The sequence below is a fragment of the Hemitrygon akajei genome, chromosome 11 (assembly GCF_048418815.1).
Source record: "Hemitrygon akajei chromosome 11, sHemAka1.3, whole genome shotgun sequence".
Taxonomy (NCBI): Eukaryota; Metazoa; Chordata; class Chondrichthyes; order Myliobatiformes; family Dasyatidae; genus Hemitrygon; species Hemitrygon akajei.
The window spans coordinates 10,666,371-10,689,873 of record NC_133134.1 but is presented as its reverse complement, the minus strand read 5'-3'; the positions used below and the strand labels follow the sequence as shown (position 1 = coordinate 10,689,873).

The 23,503-nt window shown below is 40.8% G+C and overlaps 1 protein-coding gene across 1 annotated transcript in view; it reads left to right on the top strand.

Moving 5' to 3' along the window:
• LOC140736323 (uncharacterized) overlaps nt 1–23,503 on the top strand; it is an 80,670-nt gene that overhangs the window by 1,052 nt on the left and 56,115 nt on the right. Inside the window, exons 2-5 of the mRNA XM_073062328.1 lie at nt 534–696; nt 7,265–7,414; nt 11,927–12,087; nt 17,370–17,543. Coding sequence (XP_072918429.1) covers nt 534–696; nt 7,265–7,414; nt 11,927–12,087; nt 17,370–17,543 — 648 coding nt within the window. The remainder of the gene's footprint in view (nt 1–533; nt 697–7,264; nt 7,415–11,926; nt 12,088–17,369; nt 17,544–23,503) is intronic.

Below are 23,503 nucleotides of genomic sequence, written 5' to 3'. Positions count from 1 at the left end.
ACGTGGTTATTTCAGTTACCATTATCTACCTGTCAGCTTGAACCAGCTTGGCCATTTTCCTCTACCCTCTGCCAGTAGCAATACATTTTTGTCGACATAACTGCCACTCACTGTAAGTTGTTTTTTTCAATTTTTGAACCATTTTCTAGAGACTGTTGTGCGTGGAAATTCCAGATGATGCGCAGTTTCTGCAATACCAAAACACCCTGTCTGGTATTAACAATTATTCCAGCTCAAAGTCATTTCGATTACATTTCTCCCCCATCTTGATGTTTGCTCTGACCTCTAACTGAACCTCTTCACCATTTCAGCCTGCTTTTATGCATTGACTTGCTGCCACGTGATTGGCTGATTCGATATTTGACACAGGCAGGTGTATTTGTGTACTTAATAAAATGGCCACGGAGTGTAGTTTCTGGGCTGTACAATAGTGGCCATTTCCAATGAAGTGATGGTATCAATGAATATTAAAAACAAGGATTTAATTGCTTAATTAATGAATTGTTGGTGGAAACTTGTTCCTACTGTTTCAGCTGTCCGAGAAATATGGTCCAATCTTCAGCATCAAGCTTGGGACAATGAGAGCGGTGGTCCTGACTGGCTACGAGACAGTGAAGGATGCTCTTATCAACAATCCAGATAAGTTTGGAGGAAGACCCCACATCCCGATATTTGATGATTTAACACACGGTTATGGTAATTCTCACCATCATTATTCCTCACTCTGCTCAGTTCATTTGCTGTTGGAGGGTTGTTATTCTGGGGTGTAAGGCTCTAAAGGTTTAAGTTATTTTAATGGTCTTAGACACAACATTAACATACAAAATTCTGCAGATACTGAAAATCCAGAGTAACACATAGAAAGGACTCAGCAGATCAGACAGCAACTATGGAGAGGAATTATGAGTCGACATTTCAGGCCAAGACCCCTCATTGTGACTGGAAGGGAGAGAGGAGAAGCCAGAAAGAGAAGGTGGGGGAGTGGAACGAGTACACGAGGGAATTGGTCAGTGGAGCCAATTGAGGGGAAGGTGGGTGTGAGAAGAGCATGATGAACTGAGAAACTGGGTGGGTAAAAGTGAAGCCAGGTGACTGGAATATTTGGTGAATCGGTGAGTTGTGGGGTAATGGATAAGTGAGTAAATTCTGCTGCCTCTCTGCTCCACAGACCCAGGTTCAATTCTGATCTCTGATGCTGCCTATGTTGAGTTTGCAAGTTCTCCCTGTCACTGTGTGGGTTTCTCTCAGATGCTGTAATTTCCTCCCACTTACTGAAGATATGCAGAGTATTCGGATCACTGGCTACTGTAATTTTGCCCTAGTCCAGGCATGTTGTTGGACAGACATGGCCAAGGAAGGATTGTATGGGAATGTAAGAACAAGATGTTTTCTTGATGTTTGTTATAGATATGTTGTATTGCTGGCCATGAAGCAATTAATTATAATTAAAAGTAATTAAATGTAATAAGTCAAGGACAGTGGAAGATGGCAAACCAAATATCTTTCTTCTAGCCATGTGGTAGAAGTAATGAAAGCCATCATTTTGTGAGACTGTTCTGCAACATCCATTTTTCGAACTAGTTTTGCTCAGGAATAGCCGGATCAAACTACTTATAAGTGGACAGAATAAGGCCTCCACTGATCATCTGCTGAACTAGAGACACTTTTCCAGATAAGACATTTGTCAGATGCTCAGGTGTAACACCTTTTGTCCTGCAGTCATCACCCGCACACTGTGGTTCCTCCCAGTAGGTCACCCCCTCAACAGTATCCAAAGCTGTATAATTATTATTGACAGGAACAACCACTGGAGTATCTGCACTGGCTGTCTAATTCTCTTCCTTCCCCTGACTGTCATCCAGGTAACTCCCTCCTGCTACCTAGGAGTATCCATCACTTCCTCACTGTCTGGTATGAGCTGAAGCTCATCAAGCTGCTGCCTCAGTTCCTTAACACGCTCTCTGAGGAGCTGAACCTCGGTTCACCTGCATGCAGATGTGGATATCGGGGAGGCTGGACGGTTCCCAGGATTCCCACATCTCACATACGGAACAAAACACAGCCCCAGAACCATTCTCACTGCACTAACCGGGTCCTAACAAATGAGGACTGAAGAATAAAGAAGGAAAAGAAACTTATCACCCTGTTATTGCCAAAGCCCAGTGAACCAATGGCACTCCAGCACTAGCCCACTCATACAACGGCCTCTCCATTTGTTCCTACCTTATTTTCGTTCACCTTTCTGAATGAAATTTGTTCACCGAGTGGGTACAACCAGGTCCAAAAACTGCCAAGAAGTGCTGTTTCTCTTAAGCTTCAGCCACATAGCGAAGTGAAATCATCACTTCTTGTTGAGCTCTTCCTCAGTCATTGAGCACGGTACTGGCAGAACAGGAAGTATAGAATGCATGGCTTAATTTCCTGGCCTCGGTTAAAGCTTATTTGTTAATTCATTTATTGATTGATTCAGATACAATGTGGAATAGATTTCTGTATAGTTGGGGAATGAATGGTCACGGGAAAAGGCCAGAAGGTGGAGATGAGCCTGCGGTCAGATCGGCCATGAGCTTATTTAATGCTGGAGCAGGCTCAATGGGCTAGATGGCTTACTCCTGCTTCTATTTTTATATTCATATGTAATAGGCGCTTCCTGACCTTTGAGCCATACCACTGAGCAACCTCTCGATTTTACCACAGTCTAATCATGGAAAAATTTACAATGAGCAACTAACCCATCAACCAGTTCACCTTTCGTCCAGAAGTAACCCGAGCAGCCACGGAAATCCGCATGATCATGGAGAGAAATTACAAACTCCTAACAGGCATTGGCAGGAAATGAACCTGGGTCGCCTGCACTGAAGACCTTTGTGCGAATCACTACACTGCTCTGTCACTTGTTGATATTTGTGTTGTGTTACGTACCCCGTAACTGGGTTAACAAACCAGCAGAACTGAAATGATACATTGGAGTCTGGTGGTACTGAAACTAAAGGTGTTTATTAGTAAACTAAGCAATACAGTATCGAAAATGCCAATATACATATAAAACAGGTTAGCAATGATAAATACAGAAGTGCAGGAATAATACTCAGAACCAAGCTCTTTCAAAGTCTAGGGGTAAATGAATTGTCATAAGAGAATATAGAGTTCATTTCAGTTCGTGCTGAGGTAGTTGTTGTTGTGTTGCAATGTTGGAGAGAGAGAGAGAGAGAGAGAGAGAGAGAGAGAGAGAGAGAGAGAGAGAGAGAGAGAGAGAGAGAGAGAGAGAGAGAGAGAGAGAGAGAGAGAGAGAGAGATGAGCAGCTGCAGCAGGCAAACCTTCCGTCGTCTTCTTGTTCCGTTGTACCGTTGCACTTACAGGCTTGCTCGTCAGCATCACTGCTGAATACACATTCCCACCTGTAAGGTCATTACCGAGTAGGACGTTCACACCATCCATCGGTAGTTCAGACCGCACCCCTATTTTGACTGGTCCAGATACCAGGTCACATTTCAGAAATATCTTGTGCAAAGGTACGGCCTCAGTCCCTTTTCCGATACCTTTTATCACATTTAACTCCCCAGTCTCGGTCTCAGCACCGAATTCTAACACCTTCCTTTGGATCAATGACTGACCAGCCCCAGTATCTCTCCAGATCCGCACTGGAACTGGGGTTTCTCCCTCCCTCACAGATACCATCCCTTCTGAAATAAACTTCTCACGCCCCTCTTGAGCTCTACCTAACCTTGCCCTCCTCATCGGTCTGTTGACCGGCTCAATGCAACCAGTTGGGGTTATCGTCTTTCTTTTCCTGTCTCCATCTTTCGAGCCATGCACTTAGATGCTATGTGACCAGCTTTCCCACAACTATAACACATAAAGCTGGCAAACTTCCTTCCAGCCTGCTTTTCCTCCTCCTTACCCTTTCCACTAGTTCCCGGCTTATTCTCTGACTTAGCCAGTGGGCTTTCTCTACCATCCCTACTACCCCTCTGGTAGCTCTTATTTGGGGACAATTTTATCTTATGGGTTAAGGTGTATTCATCTGCTAGCTTGGCAGACTCTGATATGGACTTATTCTTCTTCTCGTTCAGGTATGTCCGGATATTATCCGGAACACAACCTTTAAATTCTTCGATCAGGATCAACTCTTAGGTGGTAGAAATCCTCCTCCACCTCTTCTACAGTGCACCAGCAGTCATAGTACACACACTTCTCGTAGGCAAACTCTGTGAACGTCTGATTCCACTGCTTCCTTAAGTCCCCGAACTTTTGTCTATATGCTTCAGGTACCAGCTCATAGGCCTGAAGGATAGCCTGTTTTGCTTCCTCATAATCCTCTGCATCCTCCGCAGACAACGCCACATATGCTCGTTGAGCCCTCCCTTTAAGTAACTTTGTAACAACACCACCCACTTATCTCTAGGCCACTTCTGGTTTGTGGCCACTTTTTCAAAATGCAAAAAGTACCGATCAATGTCCGTCTCCTCAAACGGAGGGTACCAACCTAATCTCCTGACTAACATTAAACTTTTCCCCACGGTCTGTCCCGCTATCCACGCATTGCCATTTCTCCCTCTCAAACTGTCGCAGTTTTTCTGCCTCCTATGCCTCCAACTTAATTCCCTCCAACCGCTTCTCTTCTAGACATAATTGGACCTCCCCTTTCCCTACAGGAAAGTGTTCTAACACCTCCAGCTTGAATATCTGTATCATGACATAATGTTCAGCTATCTTACGTTGTATCTCAGCCTTCGTCATCCCTTTCTTAACCTCCTTGAGTTCCGAAGTCTCCACCATTTCCCACAACTCAGACTTTTTAGCCTTCTTTAAACCCACAGGGTCCGGACTTAACAGAAACTCGTCAACAACCATTTCTGCTATCTGCCTTTCTGGTTTCTCACACAACCAGATCAGATAAGGGAATTCTACCCCGATTCACTGGCCCCCCCCCCCAAATTTTTATTAATCAAATCCCGGACGAGCCCCCAATTTGTCACGTACCCCGTAACTGGGTTAACAAACCAGCAGAAATGGAATGATACGTTGGAGTCTGGTGCTACTGAAACTAAAGGAGTTTATTAGTAAACTAAGCAATACAGTATTGAAAATGCCAATATACATATAAAACAGGTTAGCAATAATAAATACAGAAGCGCAGGAATAATAATCAAAACCAAGCTCTATCAAACTCTAGGGGTAAATGAATTGTCATAAGAGAATATAGAGTTCAGTTCAGTTCAGTTCGTGCATAGCTGCTTGTTGTTGTGTTGCAATGTTGGAGAGAGAGAGAGAGAGAGAGAGAGAGAGAGAGAGAGAGAGAGAGAGAGAGAGAGAGAGAGAGAGAGAGAGAGAGAGAGAGAGAGAGAGAGAGAGAGAGAGAGAGAGAGAGAGAGCGAGAGCGAGCAAGAGATGAGCAGCTGCAGCAGGCAAACCTTCCGTCGTCTTCTTGTTCCGTTGTACCGTTGGGGTCACTGGTGATGACCCTTCTGTTCCAGGCTAGATCGTTCTTCAGTGATGGACTCGTCACCCAAGCAAGGGCGGACACACACACAAGTCCCCACCGGTCTACCTTCATCCACCGTGCTCCAGACCGATTCTCCTGAACCGATCCTCCAGGCCCCCACCTTCCTGTGGGTGCACAACGCTCTTTCAGTGTCCACTGGTGTGTCTGAGGGTGTCTCCCCAGACCCATCTTTTATCCCCACTGACGGGGTATCAGCCATCTATCAACTCAACATGTCCATCAAACTAGGCCACTTCCTGCTGTCGCCTCAGGAATGTTAACGAGCAAAGAAGTGTCCTTGTAGCAAAAGGTAAATAATCAGTGAAGAAGCCAAAATACATAAATCATTCGTCTCTCTCTGTCTCCCTCATCTGTAGCAGATGCCTCTACCTCTGTTCTTCATCTCTCTCTCTCATTAGCAGCATAGTTCCCGGGGGGGCGGGGGTCAGCCCTGGACCCCATTTTCATCTGGTTTGTTCAGCACACATAACAGTTGTGACAAAAAAATGCAAGCTCTAAGTTAAGAGTTGAGTAGTGAATTGCCTAACTTGAGTTTGGAGGTAATAGGTCAGCATTATAACTCCATTAGGTAGAAAGCATTTTTGATCAGTTTTAGTTTGGGTAGCAGGTTGCAGATTGTCTCCATTTCTGCTCGTTGAGATGTAATGATATGCTGAGCCAAACTAATCACTCATTGGAGTGTTGTGTGATCTGTCTTACTGCAGCTAGAGTACAACACTGGGATAGTGTGTGCCAGTATGCTCTCTTTTGCACACATGGATAAAAGTTGGCCAGCAATTTTGGGCAGATTAGCTCTCTTTAAGACCCTCTGGTGGTATTGTCACTGTTCTAAATTCATAGGAAAGTACAGCACAGAAACAGGCCCTCTGGCCTATCTAACTAATGCTGAGCTATTTAAACTGCTACTCCTATTGACCGATACCGGGAACAGAGCCTTCTATACTGTTATCATCTATATACCAATCCAAATTTCTCTTAAACATTGAACTTGAGCTTGCATGGACCACCTGAACTGGCAGCTTGTTCCACACTATCACAACCCGCTGAGTGAAGAAGTTACCCCTCGTGTTCTAATTAAATTTTGCACCTTTCAGCCTTAACCTAGGACTTTTAATTGTCCAACCACAGTGGGAAAAGTCTGCTTGCATTTAACCTATCCATATTCTTCATAATTTTGTATATCTCTATCAAATCTCCTCTCAGTCTTCTATGTTCCAAGGAATAAACTCCTAACCTATTCAAATTTTCCAGATACCACAGGACCTCCAGACCCAGTAACATCATAATAAATTTTCTCTGTATTTTTTCCTGTAGGAAAGTGATGGAATCTGCACACATTAGTCCAAATTAGACTTCACCAGTCTCTTATAGAACATCAACATATCATCCCATCTCTTGTACTCGCTACTTTGATTTATGAAGGCCAATGTGTCAAAATGCCTTCTTTACAACCATATCAACCTGTGACACCACCTTCAATGAATGATGGACCTATATTCCCTGATCCTTTTGTTCTACCGCACTCTTCAGAGCCCCACCATTCAATGTGTACAACCTACTCTGGCAATTGATATTTGTATTGAGACAATAAAATGCAAGCTCTAAATTAAGAGTTGAGTAGTGAATTGCCTAACGTGAGTCTGGAGGTAATAGGTCAGCATTTATAACTCCATTAGATAGAAAACATATTTACTCATTTTTGACCAGTTTTAATTTGGGTAGCAGGTTGCATTGACAAGTTGTCACAATAATTATAGGGATTATTTTTGGAAACGGCGAATCGTGGAGGCAAATGCGAAGGTTCACCATGTCCACTCTACGGGACTTTGGGATGGGCAAGAAAACTATTGAAGATAAAATCACTGAGGAAGCCCATTTCCTGATAAAAATGTTTGAATCCCATAAAGGTAAGTCCAAGTGAGTAAACATAAAAAGCATAGAACATAGAACATTATAGCATAGTGAAGGCCCTTCAGCCCAGGATATTGTGTTGTCCTTTTAACCTACTGTAAGATTATTAATCTAACCCTTCCCTCTGACATAGCCCTCCATTTTTTGATCATTCATGTGCCTATCTAGGAGTTTCTTAAATGTCTCTAATAAATCTGCCTCTACCAGCACTTTTCATGCACTCACCACTCTCTGTGGAATACTTACTAACATTTCCTCTGTACTTTCAAAGTAAATTTAGAGTCCAAGTACATATACATTATGTCACAAGTTAGTACCCCGAGAGTCATTTTCCTGCAGGCATTCACAATAGAACAATGAAAAACAATAGAATCAAAGAAAAACAACACTCAAACAAACACCGACCAACAACCAATGATGCTAATTGTGTAAATATGAACAGATAATAACAACTAGACAACAGGGTGACCTGTTGGGGCACACTTTGAGAGAAAGGCAGTGCAATCTGATGTGATGTGCTTTGGAAATTAATGAAGAAAAACTCAGTTTATTAAAGAAGAAAGAAGTGTAGCAGGACAAATACAGCTCCTCCTCATTTAACGAAGGGCACTTTTGATGACAGAATTTCTGGTTGATCTCCCACCCTTCCAGAATACTCTAACATTTTCATTTCTTTTCCCCCGGCTTAAAGCTACATACAGCTGATAATGCTGGAATACCTGATTCTCCAGATAAATCAACACATTCTCCATGGTTTGGCCTTGGGCCTTATGTATAGTCAAAGCAAAGCATGATTGTATTGGAAACTGGCTCCGCTGAAGAGGGACATCTTCCCCTTCTGATAAATTGAGAGTAATTCTTGGGATCATGACAATGTCTTTTTTGAATGCACCAATGTTTATTTTTGCTACGATGAGATGGCTGTGCAGTTCTTCCACCATCATTCATGTTCCATTGCAAAGCCTTGGTGGATCCAAGTTCCTCATTGAAATGATAGGAGATCCCCTCTGCAATTCCAGTTTATGTGGTGGCAATCCAGAGAGTTTGACTGAGTCAAGGAATTCTGTTGGCAAATGAGTGGCTTTAGCTACTTCGCTTATGGCATTGAAGGAACAGTATTCTTTCATGATTCCAGGGAAAAGTCTAATGCATGTGAAGTTTATTTTTTGCATCATCTCATTAAGAGGAAACAAGATAGAATTCATCGAGAACAGTTCTGCAGGATTGTCGAATGTCAGGTAGATGAAATCAATGCTTTCTTCCATAGTTTTTCTGGCAGAATCATATCTTCAGGTAATTCAATTTAATCGTTTTCATTTTTCTCAATTTTGTCTTCTCCAACATCCAATAAGAACTCAGAATATCGTTCTTCTCCCTCACTCAATCGCATGTTTCTCTTCAATTGAAACTGGATGAAGCTTCTCCATAAGTAGGAGTTTTTTTATGCATGAATTCTCCACATCAGCATCATTTCCGCGTTTCACAACTGCTAGAAGCTGACGGAAATCGTCACAGCAAATGGTTGAAATACCCCCAAAGGCCTCATTCTTGCCACATACGTCACCAAGAGTCCAGTCCATGGCTTCGAAGCTCTCCCGCCTTATCATGGGGCAGACAATAGGCTCATCCCAGACAATAAGCCTCGCATTTTGGAGTATTGGTGTTTTTATCAATGTTACAAAAGGCATCTTCATTGACTTTGAGAGATATTTTGAACTTTGAATGCGCTGTCTAACCACCAGGCATCAATGTTGCTGCAATACCTGATGATGCTACAGCAATAGCAACACCTCCATCTCCCCTAACTTTAGCGAGGATCAAGTTGATGATAAATGTCTTGCTTGTTCCTCCTGGTGCATCAATGAAAATCATTGAAGAGAGATTCCTTTCCAAGCAGTCGCACACATATTCATATACTTCTCTTTGCTCATTATTCAATAGGGGCTCCTTCTGTGAAACAAATTCCTGCTGTTCATCTCTGCTGTATTGCAGTTCACACAATAATTCCAGATTGCCAGCACTTTGAGTAATTGTACCATTTTTTGGTGTTCGCAAGTTAAATTCTTCAAGTGTTTTGCCCAAGTTCTCAAGTTTCTGTTGGAAATACAGAAGAGCTTGTCCATAATGCCTCTCATCGATCATGATATTAGAATCATTGATAGTTCTCCTCTCCATTTGTAAGAAATCTTCAGACATTGCACTCTTGAACCGGTTCCACAATTGCTGTGGATTGTTGATTTCAGTGTTGGTTAGCAAGACGACAAACAAATCTCTCACTGCCTGGGCATTCTTGTTCTCTCTGCTTCTTCCATAGTTTGCTGCCAATGATCATCAGTTTGCAACAATCCTCTCTCTCTGCAGACATCTTTGAATGATGGAAGGATATCTCCATCATGTGTTTTCAATGATTCGAAAGATACTGGTCCTTTTATGTGATGAAGAAGAACTCTCAAATAGTAGAGGTCACCACGTCATGGAGAAACGGTATACACTCGACCCAGAACATTTGCTTCAAAAATCCCGGAGTACTCCTCCACTCTTTTCCCCATTCTCCTTCTTTCCCATCTCTTATTAGTCCAAGTGTGGAATCTGGGAAGATCCGCATAGTACAGGGTTCTTGCAAATGGATCGCGAGTGCAAAGATCCATGAATTCCGTTAAACTGGTTCTTGCCATATCATTATTCAGTTGCACAGCAGCATTATCTCGAAAGAATACTTGATGCTGTTGGGGAAGGTGCATTTCAAGGCGAACAACAGCTGGTTCCCTCTTGTGAATTGGAAATCCAAGTATCGAACAGACAGCTTCAGAGGGCCCAATATATATGCCTGTCAAATACTGTGTGACTTCGTCTTTATTCACTCCAAAAATTGCCCGATCACTGTGTCGCTGCTGTGAGCATCGTCAGGCGCTGCCGAGGCTGGCCGTGCGCATGCGTCGTGGTGTCATGTCGCAGTTTCCATGAAAGGTGGGATTGGCTCAGGTTGTTGCATTCTGTAAATTAGCGCATTTTAAGTCGATCTAGCCTGAAATAGTGCCGCTGTAATGCACCATTTGTGCTAATTGGAGGCAACAAACAGACAAACAGTTTGTTTGTCAAACTATACAGTATAGCATACAGTATACAGGTACTATATATACTACCTATATATAGTATACAGTATATAGGTAGATAGATAAATTACCCCAACTGGAAAAGTAGCAGCAATGATAGTATTCATGACTATTGGTGTATAAAAAATTTGCTTGTTTTCATCCTTAACTACTGATATATATCTATAATTTTCTTAAATATCCTGAAAAAAGTGTCCAAATTTTGGAAAGAAGGTAAAGCATATCGCTTGCCTAAAAGAGAAATCACAACTGATGCCCTATTATCAAAATATCATCCTATTAATTGTTTATAAACAATATATAAAATTGTAACGTCGTGCATCTTGCAAATGATCACGACAAACTTATAACCGCAGTAAACTCAGAGAAGAGCAGAAAGGGTGCCATAAGGGTGTGAAAGGATGTGAAGAACAACTGATCATGAATTCTATAAATCTAATTCAACCTAGAGAAAAGCAGAACTTTTTTCATCATTTTATAATCTATATACTACTAAAACTCTCGTCCTCTGTTTGACTGTTTTGCGACCTCCAATTAGCGGAAATGGTGCATTACAGCGGCACTTTTTTTTGCTAAATCGACTTAAAATGCGCTAACTTACAGAATGCAGGCAAAGTTCAGCGTTACATATTCGTATAAAATTGCTCATTCGCCAAAATCAATAGCCCCGCTTTCACCTGAGAGCCGATCCACCATCATGGATATCGGGACGCGACACCACGACGCATGTGCACGGCCAGCCTCAGCAGCGACACCAAGCGGAGCAAAAGGGCAGGACTGGGCAGCTCTATTTCGATTCTCTCAAAGGGTGCCCCAACGCATCACTCCGTTGTCTAGTAATTACCAAAAATGATTTAATTCAGTCTCACTCATGGTTAATAGAAATACTTATATATATAAACTACACCCAATACTTGTGAAATTCCTTCAACATCTGATGAAACGTTGTTGTACAATAACCCCCATGTCTATTAACAATCAAAAATAAAACAACCGTCCTATTAAAATTACCAAGGCATTTCCAGGCCGACTCTCTAAGCCCCCAATGTTTTTGTTCAGCTTTAAACCTGCCCTCTAATTTTCAGAAGTGGAGGAAAATCGGGTATCAAGTCAGTGACAACTAAATGAATGCCTGGATCAGAGTTGGAGCCCTCTCCCCAGAAGCTCTGGGTTCCTTGTGGCAATACAAGATGAAGTGGTTACCACAAAAATTATTATGTAATTGATGGATATATCCATTTAAAACCCAAACAACTTACAGAAATCAAAAAGGAAAAAAAAACAGATATATGCTGAATTAAAAGAGGAAATTGAAATACTATTTGGGGTACATAATAAAGAGTCCAGCGGTATTCTGCATTGTCAGTAACTTGTCAATGATCTGTGTTTCTGCAGGCCAAGAATTCAATCCAACCATTCAGTTAAATGCTGCTGTGGCCAATATCATCTGTTCCATAGTTTTTGGTGATAGATTTGATTATGAAGACAAGACATTCATTGCTTTGGTAAAGAGAGTGAATGAAAACTTTCAGCTTGCTGGTTCTCCTGTGGTTCAGGTAAATCTCATCATTCACCAGAATTGTAAATATACACTCCAGGTGATACACCTGTACACCTGCTCGTTAATGCAAATATTTGATCCGCCAATCAGGTGGCAGTAACTCAATGCATGGGGGCATGCTGACATGACCAAAAGGTTCAGTTGTCGTTCAGACCAAGTATCAGAAAGGGGAGGAAATGTGATCTGGACCATGGAATAAGACCATAAGATGCAGGAACAGAATTGGGCCACTTTCTTGCCTGTTCTTGTAATGTATCTAAGTCCTTCTGCAGCCTTCCTGTTTCCTCAACACTGCCTGCCCCTCCACAAATCTCTGTACCATCTGAAAACTTGGCTACAAAGCCACCTATTCCATTGTCTAAATGACTGATATACCGTATAAAAAGAAGCAGTCCCAACACCGACCCCTGTGGAACACCATTAGTCACTGGCAACCAACCAGAATAGGAACGTTTGATTCCCACTCGCTAACTCCAACCAATCAGCCAATACTCTCACCATGCTCGTAACTTTTCAGAAACACAGCATGGGCTCTTAACTTGGTAAGCAGCTTCATGTGGCACCTTGTCAAAGGCCATCTGAAAATCCACAATCTCTACCACTACCTCTTTCAGAACCCTTGAGTGCAGTTCATCTGGTGTGGGTGTCTTTTGCACCTTTGGGTCTTTCAGCTTTTTGAGCAACTTCTCCCTTTGTAATAGTAACTGCACTCACTTCTCTTCCCTCACACCCTTCAACACCTGGCACATGCTAGTGTCCTCCATAGCGAAGACAGATGCAAAATACTCATTTAGTTCATTTGCCATCTCTTTGTACATCGTTAATTTCTTTAGCCTCATTTTCTTGTGGTCCTAGATCCTCTGTCATCTTTCTTTTATCTTTTATATACTTGAAGAAGCTTTTTTCTATCCACCTCGATTGTGTTTGCTAGCATATTTTATTGTTTCTCTCCTAATTAATCTTTGAGCTGCTTTCTGTAGCTTTTCAATCCTCTATCTTCCTGCTAATTTTTACTTTGTTGCATTCCCTCTCTTTCCTTTTGCAATGGCTTTCACTTCCCTTGTCACCCACGGCTGTACTATTTTCCCATTTGAGTATTTCTTTGTGTTTGGAATAAATCTGTCCTGCACCTTCCTCATTTTTCCAGAAACTCAAGCCATTGTTGTTCTGCTGTCATCCCTGCCAGCATCTCCTTCCAATTTACTATGGTCATTGGTATTGATTGTTGGTGCCAGATGGAATGGGTTCTGCGTCTCAGAAACTTCTGATCTGCTGGAACTTTCATGCTCAACAGTCTCTGGAGTTTACAGAGAATGGTGCAAAATCAAAAACAAAAAATACATCCAGTTCTGTGTGCAAAAATACAGCAGTTCTGTGTGCGAAAATGCCTTATTAAAGAGAGAGGTCAGATGAGAATGTCCAGGCCAGTTCAAGCTGACCGGAAGGTGACAGTAACTCAAAATGGTGCATCACAACCACGGATTGGGCAACACACAAATACAGCAGATGCGCCGGTATATGCACGTGTCAGCAAACTACCATTTCATTGTGATTTAACTCCATTCTTTTTGGTCATAGCGCTTGGCTTGACTTGAGCGAATCACAGCAACAAATCGCTGCCTGCTTGCATTCAGCCTTGCCTGACAAATTAGATTGTCGAGTCAATTGACTCTGAAGACGAGTAATATTCGTTTTATATTTAGTTATTCCTTTCAGCCACAGTGTTGCCTTCATTTTCCATCTCAGAGTTTTAGTTCTTATTTCGAAGAGGGTCAATCTTCTAGATGGAAGCCCTGTCAGCCTGTTCAATGCTTTACGGAAGAGAGGATTCTCGCAGCCCAGTCATTCTGACATTTCGTGACAGAGTTAAGCAGTGTTTTGACCTTCTAGTATGGGTCCAGTATGGTCAGTGTGTTGACATGGCAAGAAAACAATATTCAATGATTGCAAAGAATAAATAATTACATGAAATATAAATTTAGAGGTTCAAGTAAAGATATCGAATAAAATGTGCAGAAATCCATAAATAACAGCATATATTTACAATGCAAACAAAATTATAAAAGTGGTTTTAAGTGTTTACAATACATTAAGATGGGAGAGGAGTGGGGGTTAATAGAGCAAGGTATGGGTTCCAACTAGAATGGTTGATCAGATTAACTGCCTGAGGTATAAACTTTAAAGGTGGTGTGAAAATTTTGATAATGATCTGCTGAGCCACACTAATCAGTCATTGGAGTGTTGTGTGATCTGTCTTACTGCAGCTAGAGTACAACACTGTGACATTGTCTGCCAGTATGCTCTCTTTTGCACACTTGGATAAAAGTTGGCAGAAATTTTGGGCAGATTAGCTCTCCTTAAGACCCTCTGGTGGTATTATCACGGTTCTAAAGTCATAGTAAAGTATGATGCAGAAACAGGCCCTTTGGCCCATCAAGCTAATGTTGAGCTATTTAAACTGCTACTCCCTCCTATTGACCTGTACTGGGATCATAGTCCTCCATACTGCAAACATCCATATACCAATCTAAACTTCTCTTAAACATTGATCTTGAGTTCGCATGGACCACCTGCACTGGCAGTTTGTTCCACACTATCATGATCCTCTGAGTGAAGAAGTTTCCCCTCATGTTTCAATTAAACTTTTCACTTCTCAGCCTTAACCCAGGACTTATAATTCTCCCATCCAACCACAGTGGTAAAAGTCTGCTTGCATTTAACCTATCTATTCCCCTCATAATTTTGTATATCTCTATCAAATCTCTTCTCAATCTTCTACGTTCCAAGGAATAAACCATATAACCATAACTATATAACAATTACAGCACAGAAACAGGCCATCTCGGCCCTTCTAGTCCATGCTGAATGCTTTCTCTCACCTAGTCCCACTGACCCGTACTCAGCCCATAACCCTGCATTCCTTTCCTGTCCATATACCTATCCAATTTTACTTTAAATGACAATACTGAACCTGCCTATCCTTCTCCATGATTGTATTGAAACTAATGGCATCGTGATCACTGGACCCAAAGTGCTCCCCAACACATACCTCCGTCACCTGACCTATTTCATTCCCTAACAGAAGATCCAACACTGCCCTTTCTCTAGTCGGTACCTCTATGTATTGCTGCAAAAAACTATCCTGCACACATTTTACAAACTCCAAACCATCCAGCCCTTTTACAGTATGTGCTTCCAAGTCTATGTGTGGAAAATTAAAATCCCCCACAATCACAACACTGTGCTTACTACAAATATCTGCTATCTCCTTGCAAATTTGCTCCTCCAATTCTCACTCCCCATTAGGTGGTCTATAATACACCCCTATAAATGTTACTACAGCTTTCCCATTCCTCAATTCCACCCAAATAGTCTCCCTAGACGAGCCCTCTAATCTATCCTGCCAGAGCACCGCTGTAATATTTTCTCTGACAATCAATGCAACACCTCCCCCTCTTGTCCCTCCATTTCTATCACACCTGAAGCAGGAATATTTAGTTCCCAATCACACCCCTCCTGCAACCATGTTTCACTAATAGCTACAACATCATATTTCCAGGTATCAATCCATGCTCTAAGCTAATCCACCTTTCTTACAATGCTCCTAGCATTAAAATAAATGCATTTAAGAAATTCTCTACCTCTTCCTCTCTGTTTATCTCTAACAGTACAAAGAACTTTACTGTCTTCTTTTTCTTCCTTCTCCCATACATCTGTTCCTACACTCTGGTTCCCCTCCCCCCTCATATCTAGTTTAAATCCACTGGAGCCTCTCGAGCAAACCTACCTGCAAGAATATTTGTCCCCCTCCAGTTCAGATGTAAACCACCTTCGCTGGAAAACTGCCCAATTATCTATAAATCTGAAGCCCTCCCTCCTGCACCATGTCTTCAGCCACATGTTGATCTGCACTAGCTTACTAGTGCTCCGAGACCCCGAGACTCAGGACCCCGAGACCCAGTAATGACCTTATAACTTTCCTCTGTATTTTTTCCTGTAGGAAAGTGACAAAAACTGCACACAATACTCACCAGTGTCTTATACAACATCAACATATCATCCCACCTCCTCTACTCAATACTTTGATTTATGAAGGCCAGAGTGCCAAAAAGCTTTCTTTACAACCATATCAACCTGTGACACCACCTTCAATGAATGATGGACCTATAGTCCCTGATCCTTTTGTTCTACCACACTCTTCAGAGCCCCACCATTCACTGTGTATGACCTACTCTGGTTAGTCCTCCCAAAGTGCAACTCCTCACACTTGTCTGCATTCCATTCCGTCTGCCATTTTTCAGCCTATTTTTGTAGTTGGTCCAGATCCCGCTGCATGACATGATAGTCTTCCTTGCTGTGGACTGTGCCCTCTCTACTATCGTGGTTGTTTTGACAGATTAAGAAAGTTTCTCAGTGATGTTAATCCACAAAAACGTGAAGCTGGAATCCCTTTTCGCTACCTCACCATTTATGAATAACAGGGCTTGTTTGGTCAGGACATCTTGCCTTCCTGAAGTCAATTATCATATTTTGTTTTCTTGATGTTGAGTGCTAGGTTCTGGTTCCTGCACCAATCAGACAGAGTTTCGGCACCTCCTCCCGATTTGTTCTTTCTTGGGTTTAGTGCCGTCTACAAATGTGATGATTGAGTTTGTAACATGAGCAAGAGGGCAGGTATAGATGCAGTGAGAATACTCAATTGTGTTCAGAACATACCTCTGTGGGACACCGGTGTTCAGGTTTGGGGGGTTGTGAGTCGGGTTAAGGCACACTTGACTTGGTTCACCATCTGGGAACAAATAGGATGTTCAAGATCTCATTGAAGGTTGATGTGCCAAGACCTTGACTGTGGAGCTTGACAGCACTTGTTTGGTAGTGTTTTAATAAAGACAGAGCTGCAATTAATGAAAAACATCCTGATGTAGCTGTCTTTGTGATCTCGGTGTTCCATGACGGTGTGGAGGGCGACAGAAATGGCACCTTCAGTTGATCTATTCACCTTGTAGGCAAACTGATGCTGGTCCAAGGTAACCAGCATGACATCCTTGATATGGGACATGACCAATTGTCCCAAGCACTTGGCAGCTATGGGAGTGAGTGCCACAGGTCTGTAGTTATTAGGACATATTGCTGCTGATGTCCTGAGGATTGGAATAACAGTGGCTGCTTTGAAGCATTCTAGAACCATACCTGGGATAGAGAGAGGTTGTAAACACCCATCAGGACTTCCTTGTATTTCAGAACAAATATATTGATAGCAATGTTTTTACGTTACAGCTTTATAATGCATTTCCCATACTGGGATTTCTACCTGGTTCACACAAGAAAATGCTGAAAAATCGAAACTTAAATTGTGGGTTTGTAAAAAACTTTGTAACCAAGAACTACCAGACACTGGATGCAAATGATCCAAGGAGCTTTATTGATGCGTTCACATTAAAACAGCAGCAGGTACGCTCCCAAATGGCTCACAGTTTGCATGCTACCATCTTTATAGAAATCCAGATTTATTTAAGTACCTGGAATTTAATCCCTCAGTAACCACGGTAAGATTTGCACACCTGTCTCTGGTTCATTGAAATCACAGTCGAATATGCTGTGCAGAATTGGACTGTTACAATGTTATAACAACTGTAATGTGCTTAATTGACAACAAGTGACATTTATTTCCGATGACACTCTAGAACTCTTTTTCCCTTCCAGAGATATTGGTTGTGATTTAAACACCTTCCTCTGGTTCAGTGCTTTGTTCAGCATGAATTAGCCATTAATTTTACATAATGATTGTAATATATTTCATTGATGCTCTTAGAGGGTCAAGAGAGATTCATCCAAAAGAAGAAGTATTCCAAAGGGAGGATGAGGCAACCACGGCTGACAAGAGAGGTCAAAGACAGAATAAAAGCAAAAGAAAGGGCAAAAGGTAGTGGGAACTTAGAGGATTAGGAACATTTTAAAAACCATCAGAAGGTAACTATAAAAGCAATAAGGAGAGAGAAGATGAAATATGAGGTAAGTTAGCCCTAAATAATAATAACAGATAAACAGTGGAAATATAACAATGGATAGCAAAAGCTTTTTCAGACATATAACAAGTGAAAGAGAGGTTAGGTTTGATACTGGACCATTGGAAAATTATGCTTGCTATGTGGCAATGAGAGGTAAAGTAATGTTGGATGAACTCAATCAGTATTTTGCATCAGTCTTCTCTGTTAAAGACACCAGCTGCATGCTACAAATTGGGAAGTGTGGGGTAGAGTGAAGCAGGGAGATGATGTTTGGGAAGCTGAAAGGCTTGAAGGTAGATAAGTCATCTGGACCTGATGGATTGCACCCTCAGGTTTGAAAGAGATAGCTGAAGAGTTTATGGAGGCATTATGAATGACCTTTCAATAATCACTTGATTCTGGAATGGTTCCAGATGATTGGAAAATTGCAAAAACTATTTCATTATTTAAGAAGTGAGGGAGGCAGAAGACAGAAAATTATAGACTAGTCAACTTGACTTCAGAGGTTGGGAAGATGTTGGAGTCCATTATTAGCGATGAGGATTTGGTGCACTTGGAGGTTTACTGGAGCGGTTGGAAGTGGTTTAAACTAATATGGCAGGGTGATGGAGACCAATATGATAGAGCTAAGGATGAGCCAGCAGGGTTAAAAGTAGCTGATGGATGTAACATGAAGATAAGGAAGAACAAGCCAATGATTGGGTACAAATGCAGACAGAGCAAAGAGTTAAATTGTACCCAGAGGCAAAATGCAAAAGGGCAAAGAATGCAGGACTGGAGGTGCTGTATTTAAAGGCCAATAGCATTCAGAATAAGGTGGATGAACTCATGGTGTGATTAGAGATCGGTCGGTACGACATTGTGGGCATCACGGTGTCATGGCAGAAGGAAGGCCATATTTGCCATCTTAACATCAAAGGATATACGTTGTATTCATAGGATAGGCAGGAAGCTATGGGCAGTGGAGAAGCTCTGTTGGTAAGAGATGGAATTCCATCTTTAGAAAGAGGAGTCATATGGTCAGACAATGTTGAATTTTTGTGGGTGGAGTTAAGAAATCGCAAGGGTTAAAAAAAAAACCATTATGGACATCACATATAGGCCTCCAAAAAGTACCCAGGATATGAGGTTGAGATTGCAAAGAGAGCTGGAAAAGGCATGGAATAAAGGTAATGACACAACTTCAATTGGAGATGTCAATACGCAAGGGGATTGGGAAAATTAGGTTGGTGGTGGATCACAAGAAAGGGTATTTATTGAATGTCTGCGAGATGGTTATTTAGAGCAACTTGTGCTTGAGCCTACTTGTGGAAAGGCTGTCTTAGATTGGGTGTTGTGTAATAACTGAGATTTTCTTAGGGAAGTTAATGTAAAGGAACCCTTAGGAAGCAGTGATCATAATACAATTGAATTCATACTGCAATTTGAAGGAGTCAAATAAGTCACACGTATGAGTATCACAGTGGAATAAAGGGAATTACAGAGGCATGAGAGAGGAGCCTACCCAGGTGTATTGGAGGAGGATACTGGCAGGGATGGTGGCAGAGAAGAGATGGTGGAAGTTTTTGGGAACAGTTCACAAGGCACAGGATAGATATTTCCCTCAGAAGAATTTGTTCTCAAATGGCAGAGGTGGCCAACTGTGCCTGACAAGGGAAGTTATGGACTGCATAAAAGCCATGCAAAAGTGAGTGGGAAGCTTTTAAAATCCAACAAAAGGCAACTAAAAAAACACTATGAAAGGAAAAGATGAAATGTAAGGGCAGAGTTGCAATAATCTAAAGCAGAATATCAAAAGTTTTTTTAGTTTTATATAGAGTAATAGGTAGGTGAGAGTTGGTATTGGACCACTGGAAGATTGCAATGTCACTGCACACTTTTAGAAGGGAGGACGGCAAAAGAAAGGAAATGATAGGCCAGTTAGCCTGACTTCAGTGGTTGGGAAAGTGTTGGAGACTAATATTAAGGATGAGATTTTGGTGTGATCCTGCATCTCTCTCTCTCATTATTGACATGATGTATATCTCTCTCATTTCCTGGGTCTCAGACCCGAAATAATAGTGATCTTGCGATTCTCAAAAAGGAGGGGGTGACTTTGCACCCTTCGGCCCCTCAGAGTTACTCCACAATCGTAACAATGATAATGATTTGCATTTTGATTTCCACAATTTCTCCAGCAAGCAGGGAGGTTACTATCATAATGGGATTTCTGAGAGGGTGTAATAAAATATCTTATCAAGTTTTTCTATCCAAACCACCTCCATTTCTGTGAACTGGTACACTTCCATTGATACCTCCATATTGTTGTCCATTCTTCCTCAGATATAATTATCCCTCCTTCCTTCTCCCATTTTGTTCTAATGTATGAAGTCAAATGTGTTTTAAGATTTGACAACCCCTTATACATGCTTGAAATTATTCTACTACCATTATCTGAATTATATGCTTTTCTAAAGAGCTCTATCAAGCATGTATTTGCCTTGGTTACATTTTTAAACATCTTATTAACATATTGTTGCATCTGCAAATACCGATAAAAATCTTGTTTTTCTCATAAGTGTTTCTCTTTAAGCATTTCAAAACTGAACCGTGTTCCTTCTTTCATTATGTTGCAAAGAACTGTTATTCCTTTAGCTGTCCAGTCCTTAAATCTAGCATCCAGTTTATTTGGTGTAAAATCCGAGTCATATGCACACCATTTAAGAATTGCAATATCTCCCTCTAGATTATATTCTTTTATAGTAGTTTTCCATATTTTAAGAGTCAATTTTACCCATGGGTTAGCAATAGTATTTATGTACCTTCGCAGGTTGTTATCAACCAAAATTGCTTGTATGGGGATGGGAAGTACCCGCTCCTCAATGTTTTTCCATTGAGCGTCATATGATGGGTTGCACCAACATATCACAGCTCTCAACTGTGCTGCAAAATAATAATCTCTAAGAGAAGGAAGGCCCCATCCCACCTTTTCCTTTGCTAATTGCAAAGTTTTGAGATGAACTCTAGGCCTTTTACCCTGCCAAATATACCTTGATAACATCTTGTTCCATTCATTGAATTGATTTTGATTAATCTCTATTGGTAGGGTCTGAAAGAGATATAACAGTCTGGGCAGTATACTCATTTTAATAGACTCAATCCTTGAACTGAGACTGAAAAAAGGAATCAGGTTCCATCTTGCCACATCTTCCTTAATTTTTTAATATAAAGGCTGATAATTACATTCTGATAATTTTGCCAAATCTTTTGGCATAATGATGCCAAAATATTTGAAAGACTCTGTGTGCCATGCCCAGGGGTATCGACTTACAATTTCTCTTGGTGAGCTATAGTAATATGAAAGTAATTGGGTTTTATCTATGTCGATCTTGTATCCTGATAATTGACCATATTGTTCAAAGGATTGCATCAGTTTAGGTAAAGAGTATGTTGTTTGCCCTAGATAGATCAAAATGTCATCCGCATAACAAGCAAATTTATGCTCTGCCCCTTTAATAGTAATTCCCCTGATATCTTCATTTTGTCTGATGTATTGAGCTAATGGTTCCAGATACAATGCGAAGAGTAACGGTGACCATGCACAATCCTGTCTCGTGCCCCTTTCTAGGGTAGGACTATTTGATAAATATCCATTGATTTTAATCTTAGCAGTAGGATTGTCATATAGTGTCTGTATAGTTTTAATAATTGTGTCTTGGAAACCAAATCTATGTAAAACTCTGTAAAGAAAATTCCAATTAACTGAATCAAATGCTTTTTCAGCATCCACGCTCATCATTATCACTTCGATTTTATTTTTTTTGTATAGGATCCATAATGTGAAGTGTCCTTCATATATTGTCTTGTGTCTGGCGTTGTTGTAGAAAACCTGTCTGATCATTATGTATCAGGATGGGTAGAAACTCCTCTAATCATTTGGCCATGATGGAAGTAAATAACCTATAATCTACATTAAGAACGGATATTTGTCTAAATGACCTGCATTCCATTTTATTCTTGCCTTCTTTCGGTACAGCTGAGATTATCGCTTCCTTCCAACTGGATGGCATTTGTGCCTTCTTTAGAGCCCAGTTCAGTGTGGGGAGTAAATCAGGAATTAACTGATCTTTTAATTCTTTGTACCACTCTGCCGTATACCCATCTGATCCTGGTGACTTGCTTAATTTAAGCCTACTAATTGCAGCTTTTAATTCCACTTCAGTTATGTCAGCAGTCATCATTCTATTTTGTTCTTCGCTTACAGTGGGTGACTCTAGAGAATTCAAGAAGGTATCAATTTGGGTTATGCTTCCCCCTGGAACTTTGGAATATAGAGTTTTGTAAAACACTTCAAAAGCTTCTTGAATTTTACTTAGCTTATTTTTTATCATTTTCGTTCTTGGGTCCCTAATTCTATGAATTGTATTTTCTGCTATCTTTTTTTTTCAGTTTCCACACCAGTATTTTCATAAATTTTGATCTACTTTCATAATGTCTCTGTTTCAGAAACATTAAATTTTTCCTGGTTTCTTGCATAGTCAAACTGTTAATTTCATTCCTAATCCTTTTAATTTCCCCTAATGTATCCTGTGCCAAATTCAATTTGTGTTTTTTCTCTAGTTCCTTCAGCCTATTTTGTAATTCCTCTAATGTTTTATTCCTTATTCTTGTATGAAGATATCACTATAATTTTCGCTCTGAAGACCGCCTTCAGAGTATCCCATAAAATGGGAGGTGAAACCTCTCCATTATCATTAAATTCTAAGTGGAGACCAATTTCTTTTTTAATTTGTTCCTTAAAGTACGGATCATTGAGTAGACTTGAATTTAGTTTCCAAATAGTATTCTTCGGTTGTAGGTCAAAATCAAAAGATAAATATATAGGTGCATGGTCACTTACATCTATTGTCCCAATTCCACAAGTGTTTATTTTGTCTTTGTCTTTTCCAAGTGTTATGAAATAGTCTATTCTTGTATATACAGAATGGGGAGCAGAATAATGAGTGTAATCCCTTCTGTCGGGGAAAAGCTCCCTACATATATCAATTAAACCAACATCCTCAAAAAGTGTATTAACTTTCTTATGCAAAGATTTTGTTTCATAGGTTTTTCTATTGGAAGAGTCTAAGTTTGGTTGTAATTGTAAATTTAAGTCTCCCCCACATTTCAGGAGGCCTTCTGTTTCCATTACCATAATATTAGTAATTTTCTGAAAGAAACCAATATCACTTCCCGGGGGTGCGCATATATTCAATAGAGTAACTGAATTGCCATCTGTATTCCCCCTTACCAGAATATATCTGTCCTCTTTATCTTCCATTTTGAATACTTTTTCAAAATTTAGCTTACTTGAGATAAGAATAGCAACTCCTCTCTTATATCCTGATTTATATGAGGAGAAAAACAAATTAGTGAAGCCCATTC